This window comes from Rhinatrema bivittatum, chromosome 14, assembly GCF_901001135.1.
Source record: "Rhinatrema bivittatum chromosome 14, aRhiBiv1.1, whole genome shotgun sequence".
In the NCBI taxonomy this organism is placed as follows: Eukaryota; Metazoa; Chordata; class Amphibia; order Gymnophiona; family Rhinatrematidae; genus Rhinatrema; species Rhinatrema bivittatum.
Genome location: NC_042628.1, coordinates 47824566 through 47850869, shown reverse-complemented (window position 1 = coordinate 47850869; position 26304 = coordinate 47824566). Strand labels below are relative to the sequence as shown.

The 26304-nt window shown below is 44.3% G+C and overlaps 2 protein-coding genes across 14 annotated transcripts in view; one reads left to right on the top strand and one right to left on the bottom strand.

Moving 5' to 3' along the window:
• The window catches only part of ECI1 (enoyl-CoA delta isomerase 1), a 72008-nt gene extending 46330 nt beyond the window's left edge, over positions 1 to 25678 (bottom strand). Inside the window, exons 1-3 of one of the 10 annotated variants that reach the window (XM_029576283.1) lie at positions 25542 to 25664; positions 17596 to 17723; positions 12 to 140 (exon numbers count right to left, since the gene is read on the bottom strand). In XM_029576283.1, the coding sequence (XP_029432143.1) occupies positions 12 to 140; positions 17596 to 17638 (172 nt within the window). In that variant the 5' untranslated portion in view covers positions 17639 to 17723; positions 25542 to 25664. Of the gene's footprint in view, positions 1 to 11; positions 141 to 17595; positions 17761 to 24247; positions 24305 to 25128; positions 25282 to 25508 lie in introns of those variants that run through there. The other 9 variants (XM_029576282.1, XM_029576281.1, XM_029576286.1 and 6 more) reach the window with 9 other exon arrangements.
• C14H7orf26 (chromosome 14 C7orf26 homolog) overlaps positions 25605 to 26304 on the top strand; it is a 35604-nt gene continuing 34904 nt past the window's right edge. Inside the window, exon 1 of one of the 4 annotated variants that reach the window (XM_029576280.1) lies at positions 25605 to 25736. Coding sequence is in view for 1 of the 4 variants with exons in the window: in XM_029576277.1 (XP_029432137.1) it covers positions 26052 to 26059 (8 nt within the window). In the remaining 3 variants the exon portion in view is untranslated. Of the gene's footprint in view, positions 26060 to 26304 lie in introns of all 4 variants that reach the window. The other 3 variants (XM_029576279.1, XM_029576278.1, XM_029576277.1) reach the window with 3 other exon arrangements.

Genomic DNA, 26304 nt, shown 5'->3' with positions numbered 1-26304 from the left:
CTCTGAATTACCTGTGGCATCATCCATCTCTACCGAAACGTAGGTGTTACTGAACTGTCTTCTTTGGCTTGAAAGTAACCATAGCGTCGGGTCTGTAGTATGTCCATGCTTCGAGTGCACACCACAAAGACGTAGTGTTCCTAAAACACATACATACAAAATTAATTAGCTTTGTAAGATTTACCAGAGGAAGTACTCTAACACCTGAACCCCTACCTAGTCCAGGGAAAACCCACAGATGAACCTTTATCTGTTGCTGGGAAAGAATCTGGGCCCATCCCTCCTGGTACGGGGATGATTCAAATGAAAAACTCTCACTCAGTGTAGGGGACGCCTAGGGACAGAACCCATACCTGACTCTTTTTAGCAAATTATAGTAAGCAGAATTTTTACAGTTTTCTTCCAGCACAGGAAAGTTATAGTTAGAAGCAAGCATACTACAAAGATCCATCTGTCCCCTTTTTTTATTTGGTCCTTAACCTATGTGAAAGGAACACATCCACATATGTGCAGGAGTAAGATTAAATTATTCTTACCTGATAATTTTCTTTCCTTGAGTCCTGCTAGACCAGTCATTACACATGGGATATCCTTCCTCCACAGTTGATGGAGACAGAGGACACACCTCTTTTATGACCTCACTGTGCCATAAGAGGGGTGTGGACCCAGTCCAAATCAGCAACTTATTGCCAGATCACTGGGACTATCCAGAATACCCCTCTTCTTTTCTTTTTTAATATGTCATAGGGCCCATATGACTAATCCAAGTGAGAAAAAAGGTTCTATCACCAAGAGAGAACAAGCACCCTTAGAAATAAGAGTATGTTACATGATCATACTCTGTTTAACCCCGTGCTCCTAGGTGGGTTTCTGACTGGTTTAGCAGGACTCAAGGAAACAAAATTATCAGGCACAAATAATTTAAACCTTCCTTTTCTTCCTGCTAGACCAGTCATTACGTATGGGATTTACCAAAGCTACTCCTTGCCGGGCATCTTAATGATCCCTGCCCTAAAGGCAGCATCTACCTTGGCCTGATGTCCAGTCTGTAACATTTCACAAGAGTGCAAGGAAGACCACACAGCTGCCTTGCAAAATTCCTCTGGACAGGCCAAAGCTGCTTCTGCCCAGGATGCTGCTTGCCCCATTGTACAGTCAGGGCCTGGAGTGCTACCACGAGCCAGGCTATTTATTTATTTTAAATCTTTTCTATACCGTCATTAAGGTGGGTACCATCACAACGGTTTACAGTAAGGCACAAAAATAATGTTATTAAAATTTATCCGTTTAAACAGGTGCCAATAGGTTCGGTAACAAGTTTTAATCAAAGCTAGATGTTAAATGAGTGTGACCACTATTCTGTCCAGGTCAAATCTATAGCAGTTTGAGTTCAGGACTCATTCTATAAATGTAACTATCCTTTAGTGATGAATTCTATTAAAAAATGAACACCCTTATTGATTCCTGTTTATGTGGGTGTTTTGTCTCTTGCACTTCCCTGCTTTGAACCTTGCAAGTCCTTGGAATCTATTCTCCCTTCTCTTTTTGAAAGGCTTGTTTAAATAGCCAAGTTTTTAGATTTTTTCTGAATGTTTTGTTTTCTCGTTGTAGTCTTAAATCCAAGGGCATGGAGTTCCATAGTATGGGTCCCGCTAAGGATAACGCTAAGAGAGACGGAATATAAAAAGCATAAATAAATAAATAAATACATTTGAAAGACCATTTCAAGTCAAAATTGGTAATCACTTTTCTAACCTTTTTAATATTGATACAGATGTGCCACAGTGCTCTGCTCCGTCGGCCACCCTTTTCAATATTTACCTACTTCCACTAAGTAAGTTGCTAGCAGGCCTTGGACTTACATTCTATGTACATGCTGATGATGTCCAATTCTATATTCCTATAACTAATTCAATTAAGCACACTACTAAAGTATTAAACATCTATATGGCTGCGATACAAAGGCTTACGAAGAGAGAGATTTCTATTCAACCAAATTATTACAGCCTTAATGGGATTTAATGTTAATCTAATGTGAGATAACACTTTTCAATCTAGGTGCATGTAAAATTGCGCTATTAAACCATGTGAGTGATCTCGGAGTCCTGATAGATGAAAAACTCTATGAGCAAGCATGTTAAAAAGCTGATTAAATCTGGTTACAGTAAATTGCATCTCTTACAATACCATTAACTTAACGATTTTCATACTGTTCTACAAACTTTAATCTTTACCAAATTAGATTATTGTAACTTAATTTTGTTTAGTCTCCCTGCTTACATTCTAAAATCACTTCAAGTGTTGCAAAATACTACAGCAAGACTTCTAACTGGCTGTAAAATATTTGATCACATCCCTCCGACATTGATATCTTTACACTGGTTACCAATAATTTTCAGAATTCAGTACAAAATTCTTAATTTTCACATTATTCATTCCCAAGATTCTGTTAGATTGGGGCAACTTTACATTTCTACACTCCCCAGTGTTCACTTAGATCTAAAAATAAGGGTTTACTAATAGTTCCTTCAATTCAGAGTGTTCACTTATGTGAAGTGAGAGATCGTGCTTTCTCCATAGCAGGAGTGTAATTTTATCCCTAAGGCATTGCTTATACTAATGGATGGAAAGAAATGTAAATGTGAATTTAAAACCTGGCTATTTAAGAACACTTATGACCATATATGAGAGAATTAAAGAGAATATCCATGTGATGGATTACGCTAACATTGATGTAAAGCTTGATTATCTGATTTTATTTTTTCTTAAAGATGCATAGTTTACTGCGTTAATTTTATTTTATGTAAGTTAAATTGTAAACTGTTGTGGTCTTTATTTGGAATGACCGTATACAAATATGTAAATAAAGCTGTAAGCTCTCCTAGTTGAAGGTTTTCTGGCACACACTAGTAAGTCCACAACTTCTTTGGGCAAGGAGAATGGGGTGTCAAGTTGAAAAAGGGAAGGTTCAGATGTTCCTCGCGGGTTCACAAGGATGGATCTGCTCCAAGAGAGATCAGAGGACCGATGGACAGTTATACTATATACACAAACCACACTTGTCTGGGCCAAGTTGATGCAATAAGAATCAGATGACCCCGGTCTTTGAGGGCTTTTTATACCGTTCTGGCTATCAGTGGATCTGTGGAAAAGCATGCATGAGATCTGCACTCCAGCTGAGCAGAAAAAACATCCTGAGCAGATCTGAGTACGGTGGGAAGAATAAAACCATTTTCTATCTTCTTCCGAAGTTGTCAATTTCAAGTTGCCCCCAGAAATCAAACAGTCCTGTCTGCTATTGACTGTTTCAGGGCCCATCCATGCAGACAAAATACCCTGTTGAGGAGGTTCTGGTTGGTGATCCACGGAAGGTAAGCTTGATTGCATGCCCATTCCTATATCTTTATTGCCTCTTGGCAGAGACGTCCACGACCCTGTGTCCCAATCAAATTTGTCAGTTTGAATGAGAATACTTTGCCCCTTGAGAACATAAGAAATTGCCATGCTGGGTCAGACCAAGGGTCCATCAAGCCCAGCATCCTGTTTCCAATAGAGGCCAAACCAGGCCACAAGAACCTGGCAATTACCCAAACACTAAGAAGATCCCATGCTACTGATGCAATTAATAGCAGTGGCTATTCCCTAAGTAAACTTGATTAATAGCCGTTAACGGACTTCTCCTCCAAGAACTTATCCAAACCTTTTCTGAACCCAGCTACACTAAGGGGCGGATTTTAAGAGCCCTGCTCGCCGGTGAGCCTATTTTACAAAGGCCTACCGGCGCGCGCAGAGCCCCGAGACTCGCGTAAGTCCCGGGGTTTTAGGAGGGGGGCGTGTCGGGGGCGGGACCGAGCGCAGTGGCGTTTTCGGGGCGTGTCAGGAGCGTTCCGGGGCAGGCTCGGGGGCATGGCTACGGCCCGGGGCGGTCCGGGGGCGTGGCCGCACCCTCCGGACCCACCCCCAGGCTGCGTCCCGGCGCGCGGGGATTTACTTCTCCCTCCGGGAGGCGTAAATCCCCCGACAAAGGTAAGTGAGGGGTTTAGACAGGGCCGGGCGGGTGGGTTAGGTAGGGGAAGGTGAGGGGAGGGCAAAGGAAAGTTCCCTTCGAGGCCGCTCCGATTTCGGAGCGGCCTCGGAGGGAACGGAGGTAGGCTGCGCGGCTCGGCGCACACCGGCTATACGGAATCGATAGCCTTGCGCGCGCCGATCCCGGATTTTAGCGGCTACGTGCGTATCTACTAAAATCCAGCGTACTTTTGTTGGCGCCTGGAGCGCCAACAAAAGTACGCCTATTCGCGGTATTTGAAAATCTACCCCTAACTGTACTAACCACATCCTCTGGCAACAAATTCCAGGGCTTTATTGTGCGTTGAGTGAAAAAGAATTTTCTCCGATTAGTCTTAAATGTGCTACTTGCTAACTTCATGGAATGCCCCCTAGTCCTTCTATTATTCGAAAGTGTAAATAACTGATTCACATCTACTCGTTCAAAACCTCTCATGATCTTAAAGACCTCTATCATATCCCCTCTCAGCCGTCTCTTCTCCAAGCTGAACAGCCCTAACCTCTTCAGCCTTTCCTCATAGGGGAGCTGTTCCATCCCCTTTATCATTTTGGTTGCCCTTCTCTATACCTTCTGCATCGCAACTATATCTTTTTTGAGATGCAGTGACCAGAATTGTACACAGTACTCAAGGTGAGGTCTCACCATAGAGCGATACAGAGGCATTATGACATTTTCCGTTTTATTAACCATTCCCTGCCTAATAATTCCTAACATTCTGTTTGCTTTTTTGACTGCTGCAGCACACTGAGCCGACGATTTTAAAGTATTATCCACTATGATGCCTAGATCTTTTTCCTGGGTGGTAGCTCCTAATATGGAGCCTAACATCGTGTAACTACAGCAAGGGTTATTTTTCCCTATATGCAACACCCTGCACTTGTCCACATTAAATTTCATCTGCCATTTGGATGCCCCATCTTCCAGTCTTGCAAGGTCCTCCTGTAATGTATCACAATCCGCTTGTGATTTAACTACTCTGAATAATTTTGTATCATCCGCAAATTTGATAACCTCACTTGTCGTATTCTTTTCCAGATCATTTATATATATATTGAAAAGCATCGGTCTAAGTACAAATCCCTGAGGCACTCCACTGTTTACCCTTTTCCAATGAGAAAATTGACCATTTAATCCTACTCTGTTTCCTGTCTTTTAACCAGTTTGTAATCCACGAAAGGACATCGCCTCCTATCCCATGACTTTTTAATTTTCGTAGAAGCCTCTCATGAGGGACTTCGTCAAACGCCTTCTGAAAATCCAAATACACTACATCTACCGGTTCACCTTTATCCACATGTTTTAACAACCCCTTCAAAAAAATGAAGCAGATTTGTTAGGCAAGACTTCCATTGGGTAAATCCATGTTGACTGTGTTCCATTAAACCATGTCTTTCTATATGCTCTAAGATTTTGATCTTGAGAATAGTTTCCACTATTTTCCCCAGCACTGAAGTCAGGCTCACTGGTCTATAGTTACCCGGATCACCCCTGGAGCCTTTTTTAAATATTGGGGTTACATTGGCCACCCTCCAGTCTTCAGGTACAATGGATGATTTTAATGATAGGTTACATATTTTAACTAATAGATCAGAAATTTCATTTTTCAGTTCCTTCAGTACCATAGGATGCATACCATCCGGTCCAGGTGATTTGCTACTCTTTAGGTTGTCAATCTGGCCTACTACATCTTCCAGGTTCACAGTGATTTCGTTCAGTTCGTCTGACTCATCACCCTTGAAAACCCATCTCTGGAACTGGTATCTCCCCAACATCCTCATTAGTAAACACAAAAGCAAATGATTCATTTAGTCTTTCTGCAATGGCCTTAACTTCCTAAGAGCCCCTTTAACCCCTCGGTCATTTAATGGTCCAACCGTCTCCCTCACAGGTTTCTTGCTTCGGATATATTTTAAAAAGTTTTTATTATGAGTTTTTGCCTCTATGGCCAACTTCATTTCAAATTCTCTCTTCGACTGTCTTATCAATGTTTTACACGTAACTTGACAATGCTTATGTTTTATCCTATTTCTTCAGATGGATCCTTCTTCCAATTTTTGAAGGATTTTTTTTGGCTAAAATAGCCTCTTTCACCTCATCTTTTAACCATGATGGTAATCGTTTTGCCTTCCTTTCACCTTTCTTAATGTGTGGAATACATATGGACTGTGCCTCTAGGATTAAATTTTTAAACAATGACCATGCCTGTTGAACACTTTTAACCTTTGCAGCTGCACCTTTCAGTTTTTTCCTATTTTCCTCATTTTATCAAAGTTTCCCTTTTGAAAGTTTAGTGTTAGAGCTGCAGATTTACTTATTGTCCCCCTTCCAGTTATTAGTTTAAATTTGATCATGTTATAATCACTGTTACCAAGTGGCCACACCACCATTACCTCTCTCACCAAATCATGCGTTCCACTAAGAATTAAATCTAAAATAGCTCCCTCTCTTGTTGGTTCCTGTACCAATTGCTCCATGAAACAATCATTTATTACATCCAGGAACTTTATGTCTCTAGCAAGTCCTGATGTTACATTTACCCAGTCAATATTGGGATAATTGAAATCTGAAAATCAGCAGAAGCAAACCTTGCACATAAGCAAGTACTCAGATAAACTGGTGCAGGAAAGGAAATAGGGTCCCATTCAAAATTCAGAAATATTTTTATTATATGTCCAAACAATCATAGTTCATTCAATAAGGCAACTCCATTCCAAGTGAACAAAAGGAAATTTTTAAAGTCCCCCGACACGGTCCGTGTTTCGTGTTAACTGCATCAGGAGGGACCACGGCATATTATGATCTTTGTAGTTAACCTCAGGAGCGCCAAAGATCATAATATGCCGTGGTCCCTCCTGATGCAGTTAACACGAAACACGGACCGTGTCGGGGGACTTTAAAAATTTCCTTTTGTTCACTTGGAATGGAGTTGCCTTATTGAATGAACTATGATTGTTTGGACATATAATAAAAATATTTCTGAATTTTGAATGGGACCCTATTTCCTTTCCTGCACCAGTTTATCTGGATAATTGAAATCTCCCATTATTATTGCACTGCCAAATTGGTTAGCTTCCCTGATTTCTCTTAGCATTTCATCATCTGTCTGACCATTTTGTCCAGGTGGATGGTAGTATACTCCTATCACTATACTCTTACCCAACACACATGGGATTTCTACCCATATAGATTCTACTGAGCCTTTAGTCTCTAGTATGATCTTTATCCTGTTGGACTCTATACCCTCCCGGACATAAAGTGCCACACCCCCACCAAGCTGATCCTCCCTATCATCGTGATATAATTTGTACCCTGATATAGCACTGTCCCATTGGTTATCCTCCTTCCACCAAGCCTCTGTGATGCCAATTATGTCAATCTCATCATTTGCTGCTATACACTAACTCTCCCATCTTACTTCTTAGACTTCTGGCATTGGCATACAGACATTTCAAAGTGTGTTTTTTATTTATTTTAAAACCTTTCTATACAGTCGTTCGTGATATACCATCACAACGGTTTACAAATAGGCATGTAAATAATTAAGAATGGATTACAATTTAACTAATATGTGCCAAAATTGTTCAGTTACATGATTTGAATAATATACGCTATATGTGATGTGGACTGTAATTCCATTTTTGGGATATCCATAAATGAGATAAGTATTAATTTAAGAATTACAGTATAAGTATGATAAAAAAAACACGCATATATGATATTTGGTGACTTTTTCTGTTTTTCTGTGTGTAGGAGTCCTTTTCTTGTTTATTAGTACTACCTATTCCTCACTCTCACTTTGAAAAGCTTTTTTGAAAAGCCATGTTTTTAAACTTTTTTTGAAGAGTTTTAAATCTCTCATTAATCTTATTTCGGGTGGCATTGAGTTCCATAATATTGGACCAGCTAATGATAGTGCTCTCTTCCTCACTTGGGTCAGTTTAGCTGTCTTTACAGAGGGTATGGTTAGTAGAGCTTGTGGTTAGTGCAGTTAGTGTAAATGGGTTCAAAAAAGGTCTGGATAAGTTCTTGGAGGAGAAGTCCATTAACAGCTATTAAGCAAGTTTATTTAGGGAATAGTCACTGCTATTAATTGCATCAGTAGCATGGGATCTTCTTAGTGTTTGGATAATTGCCAGGTTCTTGTGGCCTGGTTTGGCCTCTGTTGGAAACAGGATGCTGGGCTTGATGGACCCTTGGTCTGACCCAGCATGGCAATTTCTTATGTTCTTATTTGCTGATCTGAGATTTCTCTGGGGGACATGTAGTCGTAATGTAGTGTTTAACCATTCAGTATTTTCTTCATTGATTAGCTTATGGATTGTGCATAGTGTTTTAAATTGTATTCTTCGTTCGATTGGCAGCCAGTGTGATTCGGCGAGTGTTTGAGTGATGTGATCCCTTCTGCTTTTTCCAGTTAGAATTGTGGCTGCGGAGTTCTGTAAGATTTGTAGTGGTCTTAGTGTTGTATATGGTAATCCAAGGAAGAGTGTGTTACAATAGTCTGTGCTAGTGAATATAAGCGCTTGCAGAACAGTTTGAAAGTGTACTTGGGTTAGTAGGGGTTTAGGTGTCTAAGGACCATTAGTTTGGCGTCGCCCTCTCTAACTTTCAATGATATATGTGTTGTTTGATGTTGATTTCATTGTCAATTATTACTCCTAGGTTTCGAGCTTTTTCAGTTAGTTCCACTATCTGATCATTTTTAAGTTTGATGGGATTCTGATATAGTTTACTGTATATTTAGTTATCACTATTTAGCTATTCATGCTTAATCTCTGTAACCTCCGCCAAGTTCCTCCGCCCCCCCATATTATCTGTTATCTTGTTTCAAAGTAAACTGCCCACTGAGGCGTCAGTTTGATTTCTTTGTAAACCGGTGTGATATGTATATTATACAGGAACATCGGTATATAAAAACTAAAAATAAATAAATAAAATAAATAAATTCTGGATTAATTCAGTGGTTTTTCGTTCAAGGTGTATGAATTCTGTTTTTTTCAATATTAATTACCAATTCCATTTGGTTTAGAAGTTGTTTAATTATATCTAGGTACAACATTGCTAAGTTCAACGTTTTTTTCAATTGTTTCCTCTACTGGTAGAATTAGCTGAATGTCATCAGCGTATATGTAATGTATGATACCTAGTCCTGCCAAGAGGTGGCATAGGGGCAGCATGTAAATATTAAATAGAGTCGCCGAAAGTGCTGAACCCTGGGGGACCCCAGTTTTTAGATTGATTTTGTCTGATATTGTGTTTTTTATCTGTACCTGAAAAAATCTATCGTTTAGGTAGGATCTGAACCATTCAATTGTTTTGTTTTGTAATCCTATTTCTTCTAGCCTTTTTAGTAGTATGTTATGATTTACTGTGTCAAATGCTGCTGACAGGTCTAGTAATATCATAATGTAGTGTTTTCCGCTGTCGAACCCACGTAGTACATTAACTGTTAGAGAGACAAGTAATGTTTCGGTACTATAGTGTTTTCTGAAGCCGTGTTGTGAGGGGTAAAAGTATGCTGTTGTCTAGATGTTCTGCTAGTTGCTTTTGTATCATCTTTTCTATTAATTTAGCAAGCATGTGTAGGTTTGAGACAGGTCTATAGTTACTCAAGATGTTTGGGTCACTGTTTTTTTTCTTCAGTATTGGCATTAGTCCTTCACAAAGTGATAGGTTAATTATTTTTGCTATAGTGTGGGAGGTTATGTCAGCTAGTTTTTTGATGTCCATGGTGGGAATGGTGTCAATTTTATGAGGGGCGAGGTTCAAACTTTTTTATCATGGATTCCACTTCGATCTGGACACCTCGTCAAATGTGGACCATGGTGTTACATCTCTTTTGTGCATCTTAATATCAGAATATTTGCTTTAAGGTTAGTGATTTTATCAGAAAAATAGTGTGCTATTTCATTGCATTTATTCTCGTGGGGTATGGGGTGCCTCTGTTTTATCAATAGTCAGATTTTTTATTTGTATTAACAAACTGCTTTTCAGTTGTTAGGGATAATTCGGAAATCATTAGCTTTGGTGATTTTATACATATAGGCACTTGCGCTATGTTTGCTTTTAATGGAACCTCTCTGTTGGGATGCCCTAACTCTCCTGTTTCATTAGTATCCTTCAAGAACACATTTCTCCAAACCATGCATTGCTGAGTGACTGTCAACTTTCCCCCTTGTTCTAGTTTAAAAGCTGCTCTATCACCTTTTTGAAAGTTAGTGCCAGCAGCTTGGTTCCACTCTAGTTAAGGTGGAGCCCATCGTTTCGGAAAAGTCTCCCCTTTCCCTAAAAGTTTCCCCAGTTCCTTACAAAGTTGAATCCCTCTTCCCTGCACCATCTTCTCATCCACGCATTGAAACTCTGGAGCTCTGCCTGCCTCTGGGGATCTGCATGTGGAACAGGAAGCATTTCAGAGAATGCCACCCTGGAGGTTCTGGATTTCAGCTTCCTACCTAAAATCCTAAATTTGGCTTCCAGAACCTCTCTCCCACATTTTCCTATGTCACTGATGCCCACATGTACCACGACAGCTGGCTCCTCCCCAGCACTGTCTATAATCCTATCTAGGTGACGCGTGAGGTCTGCCACCTTCGCACCAGGTAGGCAAGTTACCAGGCGGTCCTCACATCCACCAGCCACCCTATCTACATTTCTAATAATTGAATCACCAACTATGATGGCCGGCCTAACCCTTCCCTCCTGGGCAGTAGCCCTGGGAGACTTGTCCTCAGTGCGAGAGGACAATACATCATCTGGAGAGCAGGTCCTTGCTACAGGATCACTTCCTGCTACACCAGGGTGATGTTCTCCTACTGGGAGACCTTTCTGATCCAAGGCAGCACTGGGGCTGCCAGACTGGATTTAGGACTTGGCTACTATGTCCCTGAAGGTCTCATCAATGTACCTCTCTGTCTTCCTCAGCTCCTCCAAGTCTGCTACTCTAGCCTCCAGAGATTGGACTCGTTCCCTGAGAGCCAGGAGCTCTTTGCACCAAGTGCACACATACAATCTCTCACCAGCGGGTAAATTATCATACATGTGACACTCAATGCAAAAGACTGGAAAGCCCCCTCTTGCTGCTGGACTGCTGCCTTCATCTTAGTTTTATTGAGTTCCTAGTTAAGTTTAGGATACTAAGGGAGTTGGAATGAGAGTACTTTAAATTTACAGGTGAATTTACTAATTAATCAGCTAGTGTCCTACAAGGGGATGATTAAACTTTCAATAAGGGCTGGTACAATAGTATGATTTAGATAAGACCCTGACTGATTTTTAATGAGAAAGTGTCTCGTGCCTAAAAATCAAGGGTTAAGTGGGTGGGAAAGACAGTAGCCACAGAGGCATTCACGGAGCGGGATGCCACTGGTCAGTGTTCCACCTTCACGGAGCGGATGGATGGAGTGGCATTCACGGAGCGGGATGCCAATGGTATACCACCTTCTCAGAGCGGAAGGATGGAGAGGTGCAGTCTCCAAAAAAAAAAAAAACCCAAACAAAAACAGAGGTGGGTAAGAGTATGTAAAATTACCAGTGAGGACATAGGCTATAGGTATTGCCAATTATTAGGCTTGTTCAATATTTGATTGTTAATGTGGCTCGCGAGAATGAGGGCTACTACCTGGAGATAATACCCTTGTTCAATGTACATACACACGGTTGATGGGACTCCAGCATTGCTCTGGGCTTCAACAGCAGGAGGAATGTGAGAAAAAATAAATAAAAAAAGGGATTTGCATTCACGGGGAAGCAGGGTGTAGCTTGCTTGTTGCTGCGGTTGCTTCCCCAAAACCAAATGAGCCAATACTTTACTTTCAGTGCATATCCAACATAGCTCTCTGCTTCAACGGCAGGGGAGAAAGTCTGATATTTCACTTTCAACACATGGCTCTCTGCTTCAACGGCAGGGGGAGTGTGGAGGGGGGATCTGTATGTGGACAACGGCCAGCGGGGTCTGAACTGTATGGTCTGGGTGGACAGGGGTGTGGCTTGCTTGTTGCGGCGGTTGCTACCCCTAATTGAGCTGGATATTCACTTAGTTGCAGTTCCAGTGCTGCTCTCTGTGTTGATGGTGGGGTGGAGGGGAGGTGGAACTAAGGGGTACTAATAGCCAAGCGTAACAAGTATGAGAGAGAAAAAGAAAGGGGTGCGTAGCTTGCTGGGCAGACTGGATGGGCCATTTGGTCTTCTTCTGCCGTCATTTCTATGTTTCTATATCGTGTACATCCTTCAAGGCTGCTCCTCTCTCTATGAGAATAGTCGTCCGCTTGGAGACTGCACATACAAGTGCATCCACCTTTGGAAAATGTAAACGCTTTCACACTACCGGATCCAGAGGGTACAGGCCTTCCAAAACCTGACCTCCTTTGAAATTAGCCTCTGGGGTGCCCCACTCAAGATCAATCAATTCTTGAATGGCCTCCATCATAGGGGAAAAAACAATAGGCTTTATGCAGAGAAAACCAAAATGGTATTTTTCTTTGGTTCAGGCATGGAATCTGCCCTAGGCACTCCCAGCATTTTCAAGGTCTGAGAAATCAGGGCCAGCAGTTCATCTCTATGGAAGAACCGTTGTACAGTCCTATACGATTCTAATCCTGGAGGAATTTAACCATTCTCAAGAGAGTCAGGATCGGTGCCATCACCCATGCCATCTGGATCTCTATCGGGCAGTCCTGCTGCTGCTCTAGGAGTACTCCGGCACTTAACAGTAGATCCAGGCAAGGGTTTCACCTGCGACTCTGCTCTGGGAGCACTGGATGGGGTTGAGGGCTGCACCTGAAGAAAGGATTGCAATTCCTGGAAAAATTCTACCCATGAAAATGTAGAAGTGTCCAGACCAGGAGGTACCTGAGGTGTACTCAATGAGCTGCCTTCCCCTGCTGAAGAACCAATTAGGGGAGTTCCAAAATCAGGTGCCCGACATGAGCCGTCTTTACCCAGGCCTACATCCGGCTGGGAAGAACCAGGCTTAGAGAAATCAGAGGAAGATAATTGTCCCTGAGCCTCCAAACAGCACTGGCACAAGTCAGCGGGCACTCCTGGTTGAGATGCCAGAATATAAGAAGTAGTGCAAAGAGAAAGGCGCTTAGGTTTCTTAGATATAGGTGCCATTAGACCGGCAGTGCACTGATCAGCAGCCGGTGTATATCTAGAATTTTTTTTTAAGGCGTCCAAAATTTAGGCATCTCACACTAGGATAGGCATCGTAAAAAAATTAAGTGCACAGCAACGCTCAATTTGTGCACACAGGTAAGCAGATGGCCACTTAAAGTGCCATTTAACTTGGAAGCACAGACTACTAGGCCTGCCTAAGCATCCAAAAACTGGACGCACAACTTAGACACATAGCTAGACGCACACACTGAACCAACAATCCTGTAGAGCAGTGGTTCTCAACCTTTTTTCGGCCAGGACACACCTGACAGATGGTTCTCACATGCGTGACACACTGAACATGTGACCATCATGGGGCAAAATGTAAATATACATTCTGCATTCTCAGGAACCCCCTCGACCCCCAAAAATGGGTGCAGAGCAGAACCAGGGCATTACCCATACAGCTCACCATACAAAAAAAGATATTCTGGATCTGATGACATCTCAGTAAAAGCAAAACAAACTCTCTTTACTGGCAAGCACAATACCCCTTCCTTATGAAAAGACAGTAATTTACCACTATAAATATTTAACCAGGCCCTAATCACTAATACACCTCTGCCCAAGTGTGCAGTGGTGGCCAAGTAAGAAAATAGAATTCTAGGAATTATTAGGAGAAGAATGGAGAATAAAACAGAGAACATCATAATGCCTCTGTATTGTTCCATGGTGCGACCGCACCTTGAGTATTGTGTGCAATTCTGGTCACATCTCAAAAAAAGATATAGCGTAATTAGAAATGGTACAGAGAAGGGCAACCAAAATGATAAAGGGGATGAAATGATTCCCCTATGAGGAAAGGCTAAAGAGATTAGGGCTCTTCAGCTTGTAGAGACGGCTGAGGGGAGATAGAGGTCTATAAAATAATGAGAGGAGTGGAAAGGGTAAAAGCGATTCGGTTGTTTACTCTTTCAAAAAACACAAAGAATAGGGGATACACAATGAAATTACTAGATGATAGGTAAGGTGATTAACTGCCCAGCTTTGCAGCCTGTTGTACAGTGTCCGAATACAAACGATAACCAGATACTGTAAAACCCAGTCGAGCAAAGGGTGGTCTATCCCTGACTATTTACCAATCAGTCAGGTCTATCCAGTAACGAACTGTAGGAAGAGCTGTGTTAGTGCCCGGCGCACCCGCGGTTGCCGCACACACAGTGCAGCTCACCTACCGCTCGATCCTGTATGTAAATAGCTTGCAAATGCAAGCTGCGTCTAAGAAGCGACCGTGAAGCGTTAGGCCCGCGCAACCCATTTTACTGTATAGAGCGCCTATACAGTATCCTGGGTGCGCGGGCCTAACGCTTCACAGCCACGCTGGTATCTGTCATTCCAAATGTCATTTGAAATGACAGATACCAGGAAGTCGGGATTGCCAGTCCCCTCTCTTACTTTTTTTGCACCCCCCTCCGGACATCGGACGACCTCTCCTGCCTCCAGCTGCTCGCGAAGATGGACGCCTGCACGGCTGCTGAAGACGTGACGTCACGGCATGTGACGTCACGTCTTCAGCGGCCGTGCAGGCGTCCATCTTCGCGAACAGCTGGAGGCAGGAGAGGTCGTCCGATGTCCGGAGGGGGGTGCAAAAAGTAAGTCGCTTCGCCGCTTTACACTGCCAGTCCCTTCTTCCCTCCTCCCGGAGCAAGGCTGCTTTTCGCCCCTTGCTTCGGGAGGAGGGGAGAGGGGACTGGCACGGGGGAAGCCACGATGTCCGGAGGGTCTTCAAAAGTAAGTCGCCGAGCGTAGGATTGCCCGTCCTCTCCCCCCTCTCTCTTGCAACTTTTTTTTTCGCTTTTTTTTTGCTTCGGGAGGAGGGGAGAGGACTGGGGCTGCCCCGGAGACCAGCATCCATGGACGCGGCCAGGGCAGGTGAGCGGGGGCTGGGGGAAAGCTTGCCGCCTACCCTTACCCCTGCCTCTAACGCTGCGGTAAGGGTAGGCGGTAAGTTAGCAGGTTAAACGTGCGGCAAAATGGCAGGGTAAAATAGCGATAGTCGGGGCGCGGGTTACTGGATGCTAGGGAATAGCTAATTCGCTCGTTTGCATGCAATATACATGCCGCGTGCGGAAGGGGTTGCGGATCGCAGGAAGGGCTAACGCGGCCGGAAAGTGAGTAGAACGCGGCCGCACTTTACTGGATAGACCTGAGTGGTGGCTGAGTAGCACCAATCAGCTGCCTGCTTACTTGTTTTTGGCGGCTGGTGCAGCTGCAAAAGAGAGAGGAGAGAAGCCTGCGCCATTGGACAGAATTTTAAGCTGCAAATGAAGCCAGACCCTGTGGGCTACGAACGGAGACCATCCCGTTTGCGGCTGAAGAAGGAGACGGCCCCGGGTGCGCACGAGCAGAATGCTACGAAGTGAAGGGAGGCCCCAGCGAGGGAGTCTATGTGAGGGTGCATGTGTGTGTGCGAGAGGGAGGCTGTGGGTTTGAGAGGACAGAGCAAGCCTGTGGGGGGGTAGACAGAGCGAGCCTGTGTGTCAGTGCAGAGAGATGGAGTGTGTGTATGAGAGAATAAACGTGTGTGTATATGAGAGATAAGAAAGTTTGTGCATCCCCCTGGCCTCCATCCACTACCTAATAATCCATGACACTCACGAGTGATTGAAAATCAAAAGTTCCCAGGTATAGAGAGTTGGAGTTTTTTAAATCCTTAACTATTGGGTGTTATTTGATTAGTTTGCGGTTTTAAAATATTTTATTGGTGGTTGGGTAATTTTATAAAATGTTTTTAATTTTAAATGAGCTTCTGTTCATCAGATGTTTTAAATTATTTACTCTATTTATTGATATGGTTTTACTATTATAATTGATGTTTTATATTTCTTGATTTATTAGTTAGTTTACGAGAAATTGTAATGTTTGTTTTTCCATTATTGTACTGCATGTAGAGTTGCGGTTTCCATTTCAGTACTTGTCATATGTTTTTGTTTATACTATGGACTCTTTATTGTTTTTGGCAAGTGTCTAACTCTGCATGTGTGACAGAGGTGAGGTAGCTAGCATATAGCTTCTGTGTAGGAATCTACTGCAGCTTGGTTTGTTCTTTTTCATCAATAAGTAGTATATTGGTGTTTTAGGGTCTGATGTAATATTTGCAGTGTTGCCTTTTTATGAGTAAAGATGTTACTGTTTGAGTGCTGGCAGTTCATCCTGTTTTTGCCTGGGAAGTTTACCATACTGTAATAGTAATTCAATTTATTCATAGCTTTCTGACAGCAAAGCCCACAAACAGGGCATGTTACAATAGGCCTGATACTATGATATTAGTTCGGAGCGTGTACAGTAAAACAGTTTTTTCTGCTTTTCTGTACACTTCCCTGGCGCCGTCAGAAATTATCGCCAGCCTTTGGGCAGGCATTAATTTTTGAAAGTAAAATGTGCGGCTTCGCTGCACATTTTGCTTTCTGGATCGCGCAGACATGCATTTGCATGTTGCAGGCGCTATTAGTTTCGGAGGGGGTTGGCCGCACGTTTGACGCGCTATTACCCCTTACTGTATAAGGGGTAAAGCTAGCGCGTCGAAAACCTGCAACCAAACCTGGAGCGCACTGTACTGTATCGGCCTGATATGAGATTAAGGTGCATGATCAGAAATGTATGCAAGTAAATGCAAATGAGGAGGGCACAGACACACCTTGTGATTCCTCCCCCCCGAGTCCTCAAGTGCCCAGTCCTGGTCTGTGGAAAGGTTGGTAACCCTAATGATAGGTTTAAGACAAACATGAGAAAATACTTTTTTACTCCACACATAATTAAACTCTGGAATTCGTGGTAAAATCTGTTAATATAGCTAGGTTTAAATAGGATTAGGACAAGTTCCTGGAAGAAAAGTCCACAAACCATTATTAAAGTGGACTTGTGGAAATCCACTGCTTGTCTCTGGGATAAGCAGCATAGAATCTATTGAATTTAGGAATTCTGCCAGGTACTTGTGACCTGGATGGGCCACTCTTAGAAAGGGAATGCTGGGCTTGAGGCAGTGTGGCAAAGCTTATAGTCTTTTACTCAAACCCTGCTCACTATGTCCAGCATTCCTGTTTCTCTGACCCTATGCCTCACTTCGCCCAGTCTCTTCCACCTCTGTAATCTTCAGACCTTGCTCCTCACCCGACTCTTCAGCCGAATTCTGAGAAATTTAAAAGGGTGCATGCTTTTCACCAAGAGCTGAACATACAACAACCCGTTCCGTTCGACTCCTCTACGGGTCTCTATAAAACTATCGCCTCTTATGCATCGAGCCAGAGAATAACAAGCCCGAAGCCACATGCACCAGGGACGCAGGAGCGGCCATTCGGCATAAAGCGGCCCTCTCGTGCCACAAGCCGCATCACGAGCACACACGCGCTTTCAGTCTCGCGCAGGCTGGAACGCACCTGCCAGGAGCCGAGCTGTCGGGAGCCGCAGCAGGGTCGCCATCTTGTTCGACTTGAGGGGGAGTGGAGGAGGCGGGACGTCAGGTCGTCAGCTGACAGAGGAACACGCCGCCTTAGAGGAGAAAGGTCTAGGAAAGTAGTAGACAAGACCATGGGGCGAGATGTCTAAAGGGAAGAATAGGACAGACGATGTTATGATTATTGATATTACCTAAACCACTAGTTCCCAAAACTGTCCTGGAGGACCCCCAGCCTGGCAGGTTTTCAGGATGACCACAATGAATATACATAAGAGAGATTTGCACACACTGCGAATTGCATGCATATTTCTCTCATATATATTCATTGAGGATATCCTGAAAACCTGACTGATTGGGGATCCTCCAGGACAGTTTTGGGAACCACTGACAAACTATGTGGAAGGGCTGGGGAGGGCAGACCTCTTTCCTAAAGGAAGAAGTGAGAGGAGAGCCAGCACCAATGCTAAAAATAATAATAAAATGCAGAGGAGGGAGAGGAGAGAAGGGCAGAGGGGGAGGAAAGCAAAGCAAACCCCACTGAACACAGCAATAAACAAGTTGTGGGTAATACCTTAATATATCTGTGATGATCTTTCAAGAATTAGCCTCTCTTCATCAGGCCAGAGAAAGGATAACTGTCAAAAGCTCCTCACAGATATATTGTTAGTCTAATAAAAGGTATCACCTACCACTTGTTTGTTGACCCTTAATTCTACATACCCAAATTAACTAACATGGCAACTGTAACTGAGGCATGCTGTAACTTCTCTCTCCATTCCTGTTCATAATAATGACACTTTCCTTTTATTGAATGGATGAAATGGCCACAGCATACAATTTAAAACTTAACATTTGCAAACAATGGAAACCTAACACAATCTAGTGCTTAACAATAACAAGCTTCTTGTACAAAACAAGCCTGTACCCCCACTGGCACTCTTTTATCAATTCCTTTCTTACCCAGCCCGCCTGCTGACGATAGCCACGTGAGGTAGCTGCCCTCCAAACTTCCGCACCATGAAGGCTATATCCTGCTCAGTGAATGCCACCAGGGTGAGCTTGTGGCGACTGCTGCTCCGTGCAGTGTGCCATTGCCTCTCCTATCCCTGATCATCCTTGCAGGCCTCACTCATTTTTTTGACCAGGCCGCCATTTGGCCGCCTCAAACCAGCCCACCTATCTCGGCCTGGGCCACACATCACCCATTTGACCAGGCCTACCTAGATCACCCCGACCCTGGTCTTGGATCCTTTTATACCAGGCTTCCCTTTATGGCCTCTTCCCAAACCCCCGATACTTGTGGTGCTTTACAATGATCCTCCTATAACACAATTTCTCAGCCCATCAACCCTCTGTGAGTAATTGGTCCAAATCCTGCTGATGGAATTTGGACTTCAGAATCTGATTATGAGCTGTACTTCTGGGATTCCCCTCTTTCACCAGAAAGAGAAGGCAAAGAACTTATTTCTTTTTTGTTACTATGTATTCTGGGATAGCTGGAACACCATCATTAGCCTACTACCCTAGCTAGAAATTACCTACACACAGTTTAGAAGACAAAGAGGAAGCGGATTAGTAGGCCATCGTAGTCAATGCAGTTACTGAATCTATAGACACCACACCTCCCCCACTCTTTCTTTGGGACACTCAAAGATACACCAAGGCTGTGCGCCTTTGTGCGCACATTTCCCTGCCTACTTGCTTGCTCCTTGCACCCCTCCACTTCTTTCTTTGAGATTTTCTCTTTTCTGGGAGGGATGTAGATTGGTCTGCTAGGACTCAAGGAAAGGAAATTAATAGGTAAGACTAAATTTCACCTTCCCTTTTGTCTCCTGCAGACCAGACTGTACTCCTGGGATGTACCAGAGCAGTGTTAAGTTGGGAGGGGTATGGAATTTATTGCTGTCAGCACTTTTGTGCTGAAACCTGTATCCTTCCTTGCCTGTAAATTTAGTTTATAATGCTTTATAAAAGAGTGTAGAGATGCCCAAATTGCCGCCTTGTAAATCTCCAGTGGAGATGCCATCTTATATTTTGCCCAGGTAGATGACTGGGCTCTGATAGAGTGAGCCTTCAGGCCTACTGGCACCTCTTGCCTCGTCCAATGTAAGCTGCTGTTATCACTTTCTTGATCCATTTTGCAATGGAAGCTTTAGAAGTGGCATGCCCTTTCCTTGGGACCCAGAGCAAAAAATAAATAGCCTATCTGATTCTCTGAAGTTATTTGTGACTTCTAGGTATCTCATGAGGAATCTCCTAATGTCTAGAATATGCAGTTCTCTACCTTCCTCTTTTGTGAATGCGGGAAGAGATATTTCCTGGTTTATATAAAATTCTGATACTACTTTTGGAAGAAAATAAGGGACCGGCCATATCGTGACCCCCCCATCCTTGTGGAACACCAGATATGGATCCCTACACGAGAGAGCTTGCAGCTCTGAGACCCTTCTTGCAGAGCATTTTGCTACCAGAAAGACTGTTTTTTAATATCACGTCTTTCATGGACGCTTCTCGCTAAGGCTCAAAGGGGGGGGGGGGAGGGTCACCCAGGACCTTCAGAACCAGATTCAGGTCCTAAGCTGGCACTACCTAACAAATTGGAGAGCAGACATGCTTTACTGCCCTCAAAAAGCATGTCAAATCTGGGTGCTACCCCACCGAGGATCCCTCAACTTGGCAACTAAAACAAGCTAGAACTGTCACCTGAACCTTCATGGAATTCAGCGCTAGCCCTTTCCCCAGGCCTGCCTGCAGGAATTCCAGGATCAATCCTATCCCTGCACTAGCAGGAACTATGTTTTTTCTCTCACATTATGCTTCAAATACTCTCTATACTCTTTCTATGCTAGGGAGATTGAGCATTTCTTCGCTTTAAGTAATATACTAATGACTGCCTCTGAATACCCTCTAGTTTTCAATTTCTTCTCTCAACAGCCAGGCTTTAAGACATTAGGGGCCCGAGTCTTCCATAGTCATTGGACCCTGTCACAGAAAGCCTTTGATCCCTTGTAGTCTGATCAGGCCCTGTTCCACAACCTCATAAACTCCCCATACCATGGTTGCCTGGGCCAATCCGGCACCACTAAGATGAGCTGTGGTAAGAGATCCTTCTGAGGATCCTTCATATCATTGGCCATGGTGGCAAGACATATAGTAACTCATTCATTGGCTACTTCTGTATCAGTGCATCTTTTTATGCCTTGGCATTACTCTGGGTTGCCATTAAATTCCAGGAGGGGATCCCCCATGCTTGTACTATCTTTACAAATACCTCATGAAAATTCCATGAGTTCCCACTAGTGTGTGTCTGCTGAGGCAATCTGCCTGTTGGCTGGCCTTTTCTGTGCTGCCAAGGCTCCCAAGTGAGCTTCTGCCCATTCCATTAAGGCAGTCGCCTCCTTTTGCAGCTGAGCATTTAATATGCCTTCCTGCTTGTTTTACTGTCATGGCACTGTCTGTGAACATCCTTACCGCTTGCTCCTGCACGCTGGGGTAAAAACTCCTGAGAGCCATCCTGACTGCTCTGAGCTTCAGCCAATTTATCATCCAGGATGCCTCTGTCTCTGTCTATCTACCTTGTGCCATCTGGCTGCCATAATGCATCCCCACCCCATCTGGCTGGCATTTATTTGTACTGCATTCCAGACTGCTGCTCTATCATATTGGCATCTGCATCCACTAATATAGGCTTAACATAACTCTGTCTGGTAGCCTCAGCTTCCTGTCATAGTCCTGCCCATCTTGCTAGTAGAGTTTCCTGAAGGGGGTGAATGTGAGGTCTTGCCTATGAGACTATGTCTATGGCTGCTGCCATTGACCCTAGCACCTTCAGATATTACCTGATTCTGGGGTCTCTCCTTGCAACAGGCCCTTCACTGGCCTTGTAACTTTGAGATCATTTCTTGAGACACAAAGACTTTCCCTATCTCTGTATCGAATCAGACCCCCAAATATACTAGAAATGGCTCATGTTCTCGTTTACTACCCAACCCATTCTCTCTAGCAGCTGTCAGACTATTGTTATCAAATCGCTGCTTTCCTACCTCTGACTAGCCACTTGTCCATGTATGGATAAATCAATACTCCCTGCTTTCTTAAAAAAAGATGCCACCACTGCCATTACCTTGGTAAATGTGTGTGGTGCCATTGCCAGGACAAATGGCAGTGCTTTGATCTGAAAATGATTGCTTAACATAGAAACTTTAGATATTCTGATGAGCTTCCCTTATTGGAATGTGTAAATATGCTTCTGACAGCTCTAAGGAGGAAAGGAATTATTTTTTTCACTGACCCCTTAACTGATTTTAAGTTTTTCATCTTGAATCTGGGGGTTCTTAGGTGCCTGTTTACTTTCTTCTGGTCTAGTACCAGAAGAAAGATACCTTCGTTCTTTGGCACCACAAAATATAGGGAATAACATCCTTCCGCCTTTGATCTTCTGGCACTAGTACTATAGCTTCCAATAGGTGCAACCTTTGCAACATTGCTTAAATCATTTCTTTTTTCACTTGTGACCCCTCTGGGGAAATCATGAATGAATCTGGGACTGGGATGGCAAATTCTAGGGCATAACCCTTCTGGCTGATTTGTAGGACACACCTGTCCTTGGTAACTTGGGCCCACTCTTCAAAGAACCTTGCTAGGCAACTACCTAATTTGGGATAGGAGAAGACCCCCACACCATCACCAGCCACCTCTGTGACCCCTTCTCCTCTGGGGCTTCTGTCTCTAGAACCTTTTTGATTGCTCCAAAAGGGACATCTCTCTTGGGCTTTTCTTCCCTGGAGATAAGGTCTTGGGGCATTATATTGCTTGATTTTGCCCAACCTCCACCTAGGGCCTGTATATGTGCTTCCATTCTGGTCTTCTGGCAGCCTTTGCACCTTTGACTCTACCAATATCTTCATTCTTTTCTCTAACTCCTTGCCAAATAATAACTGCCCTTTAAAGGGAACTTCGGTTATGCAAGCCTTTGATAGGGCATCCGCTGCCCAGTTTCTCAACCACAAATATCTTCTAGCCATGACCCCCATTGCTATCTCCTTCGCCAAGGTTCTCACCAAGTCATATAATGTGTCTGCTAGAAGGACTGCACCTGCCTCTATCTGAGCTGTCTTAAAGGAGCAATTTTCTGATAACACAGCTGCTTCACACCACCTCTGAATCCATCTTATTAAGGCTCTAGCTGTGTAACCACCACAGATTGCAGCTTGTCACTGCTACTGGGGCATCTATCCTTGGCAACATAAAAAATTGCTCCGCTTCCTCTTGATACAGCAGATACAAATTGCACATAGCTCATTTGGATCTTAGACCTATATCAGGGGTGTCCCATTCTAAATTTATCATATCCTTGCAGGGGGAAAGCTTTGCCTGGTTTCTTTATACCTTTTAGAATGGAATCTCCCCTTTTTTTCACAGGTTTCTTCTCCTCCCCCAGCTCTACGGATTGGACCACTTGTTGAATAAGGTGTCCAGTTCTTCTCTTCTATATAGCCTTACTACTGTATCTTTACCTTCCCCTTACTCCCTTTCCGAGTCTTTCCTCGACTCCAGAAGGCCACTGTCCTCTGCAGGGTAGAGGCCTAAGGGACCCTGGTTAGCCCTGGAGCATTCCTTTCCTCCATCTGGGCCTTTTTCATACCAGCCCCTCCTACAGACCTACCCAGAAGGTGGCTCCATTTCCCTTCACTGCCCCTCATTTTACAATAAGCTTTGTGCATGATTAATATAAACTCAAAAGAGAATTCATTCTCATTTGACTTCTATAATGCTGAAAGGCTACCCTTTACTACTTGGGCCTGCCTCCATAGGCTCGCCTATAAACCATTCCCTGCCGAGTTCAGCCCTTCCCCAGCTTTCTCTCTGTGCTGGAGTTAACTCCTCCCCCTGGAGTACGTCTCTCACGGCCCCCGAGTTTCCATGCTCCCCTCCTCCAGGCCCCCTTTCCCTAGCTGGGTGGTCTCTTTCAGTGGGTCCCATAACTCACATTTGCAGCAAAAAGAGCCTGCTATTGTGCTCCGTTTATGGTGGCTGCATTGGAAACATTTCCTTCCTCTTTCAGCCATTGCTCCGGGTCACGGTCCTGTTTCTTCTCGGTGTCCCCTTTATGCTTCTCCACATTTAAACACCTCCCACACTCAACAAGGGTATGGGGAGCCTTGCACCAGCTTGAGTAGGTCTGGATTGCCCCAAGGGCCCAGATGTCTGCCATCTTTGCTCCTTAATTTCTCTTTCTTCTTCTTTTTTTGTAACTCCTGCTATCCAGCATGTCTTCCACCAACCAGAGGCAGAAAAATAGTGCCGGAGTTCTGGCTCTCCCAGAATATATAGCGACAAAAAGGAAAGGAGTTCTCTATCTCCACTTGCTGGTGAAAGAGTGGAATCGCAGGAGTACAGACTGGGCTGCAGGACAAAAAGGAAATAGGTGCAAAAGCTCTACTTAAACCAGTCATCTGTTTTTTCTTGCATACTACTTTTGTTTAGGCCTAGCTCATAACAGTGAAGTTTAACTCCTTCTATCGTTACATTATCCCTTTTTGTTTTGTCAAGTTTTTATGTTTTGGATCTGGCTGAAGATTAACAAAAAACAAAACAGTTTTTATGCATTTTTTTAAAGCAAGTTTACTTACCAGAAACCGTGTTTTCCATAAATAGCATGACCGATTAGCCATTACATGTGGGGTGACAATCTGTGGGACTGAATGGACTTGTTGCTCCAAGATAGTAGAGCTTTAAGCTCTACTGAGCATGTGTGGGAATTCCTGCACAGGTGTTGCCTCAAGAGTCTCCTCAGTCAGCACCAGAGCTAAATCTAGCTATTTAGTCAACTCTCCAAGGAGGTGGGTGGGTATTCCATGGCTAATACAGCCTATCTATAGAAAACATTGTTTACTATAAACAAACTTGCTTTGTCCATCGAAAGCAGCTTGACTTAGCCATTACATCTGGGGAATCCCAAGCTAAAGTCACAGTGAAGCATTTACAGGCCGATACAGTAAGGTGCGGTAGAAAGAGGTGCGTTAGGGCCGGGCGCACCCGCGTTTGCCGCACACACAGTTCAGATCACATATCGCTCGATACTGTATTTAAATGGCATGCAAATGCAAGCCGTGTCCAACACGCATCCATGAAGCGCAATCCATTTTACTGTATAGGCACTATACAGCACTTATACAGTATCCTGGGCGCGTTGGTACCTGTCATCTCAAATGACGTTTGAAATGACAGGTACCAGGAAGTGAATGGTTCTCCTACAGACTCCGCTGCCTTGAGCGCCCGGCGCCAGCAAGCCCCAGCAGCAGGCGATCGGAGGCAGGGAGTGCAACAAAGCACCCTCCTTCAGACGGACAAGAGAGACGAAATTTCACAGTCCCAAACCAAACCAACCAAAAGCAAAGCCCCAGCAGAGAGAGACGAAATTTCAGTCCCAAACCAACCCAATCGTCAGGCAAGCCCCAGCAGAGAGAGACGAAATTTCACAGTCCCAAACTTTCCCCCAGCCCCCGCTCACCCTCACCTGCCCTGGCCGCAGCCAGGCAAGCCCCCAGCAGTAGAAGTAGAAGGGCGTCGAGAGAGAGCGGCTTCAGCAGCCCCGCCGGCGAAGGTGAATACGCGCACGCCTGTACCTCCAATATGGGCGCGCAAGGCAGCGAAGGCGCATGCGCACACGCCGTGACCTCCGACGTCCATCCGGTCACTATGCACAATCCATAAACTAATCAATGAAGAAAATACTGAATGGTTAAACACTGCATTACGATTTTACTGTATCGGCCCGTTAGTGAGGGTTAAAGCACCGAGCAGCGGAACCAGCTAAACATGGAATATGCAGGACCATGTGGGGGATTTCAAGTGACGGGGCATCAATGTTGTACAGATTATTAATCTCACCCGAAAGGTCAAGACAAGAGGGCCGGTCCTCACCTCACAGTTCGGACCTAAGGCTGCGCCTTATCAAACGACGCTTTTGTTTTTTGGCCCAGCGAAAAACAATCCATCCCTCAAAGAAGCAGCTGCGACCGTCACAACGTCATACGTAGCCATGGGGCGGGGCGAGTACGTAATCCAGAGAGAGGCGAGGAACACATGTCCCACCCACTCTTCACTCTGACGATCCAGGTTTGGGCTAGTTGCTGTCGCTGGGGCTGCTGGGAGAGCACTGGCCTTCCGTTGCTATGGTGGAGCGGGCGGCCGTGACTGGCTGGGTTTGTCCTCCGACGGTTCCCGTAGAGTGGATCTGTGTGGAGTCTCGAAGGCTGGAGAGTAGGGCCTGAGCTCCTGAGCCAGGTAAAGGGCGGCCTCTGGAGAGTCCGCGGGCATAGTGATCGTCGCGAACTCCGGGGGAGGGCGCTGGGTTGGGTTTCGGAATTTCACGTTCGGTGGGTTGTACATCAGGTAAATCGGAAAAGAAGAGCCTTTCCTTTATAGCCACATATGATCAGGTAGCTTTTTGCAGGTTATCTTTTATTGGCCTAGTTAAAATATATATTCTGGAAATCGGTACAGATTGTCTGAAAGTGACTTCAGTGTGTATCTCTAACCTGCAGAGCTGGCCTCAGTGTGCAGGTCAAGCAGCATAATTTCATAATTCTGTAATTTGAGGTCTGTATTATGTGGACTAGGAAGTTTGATCCAGGCTCCATGAGAGAGGAGCAGCTGTTGCCACAAGCTCTCTGAGAACGTAACA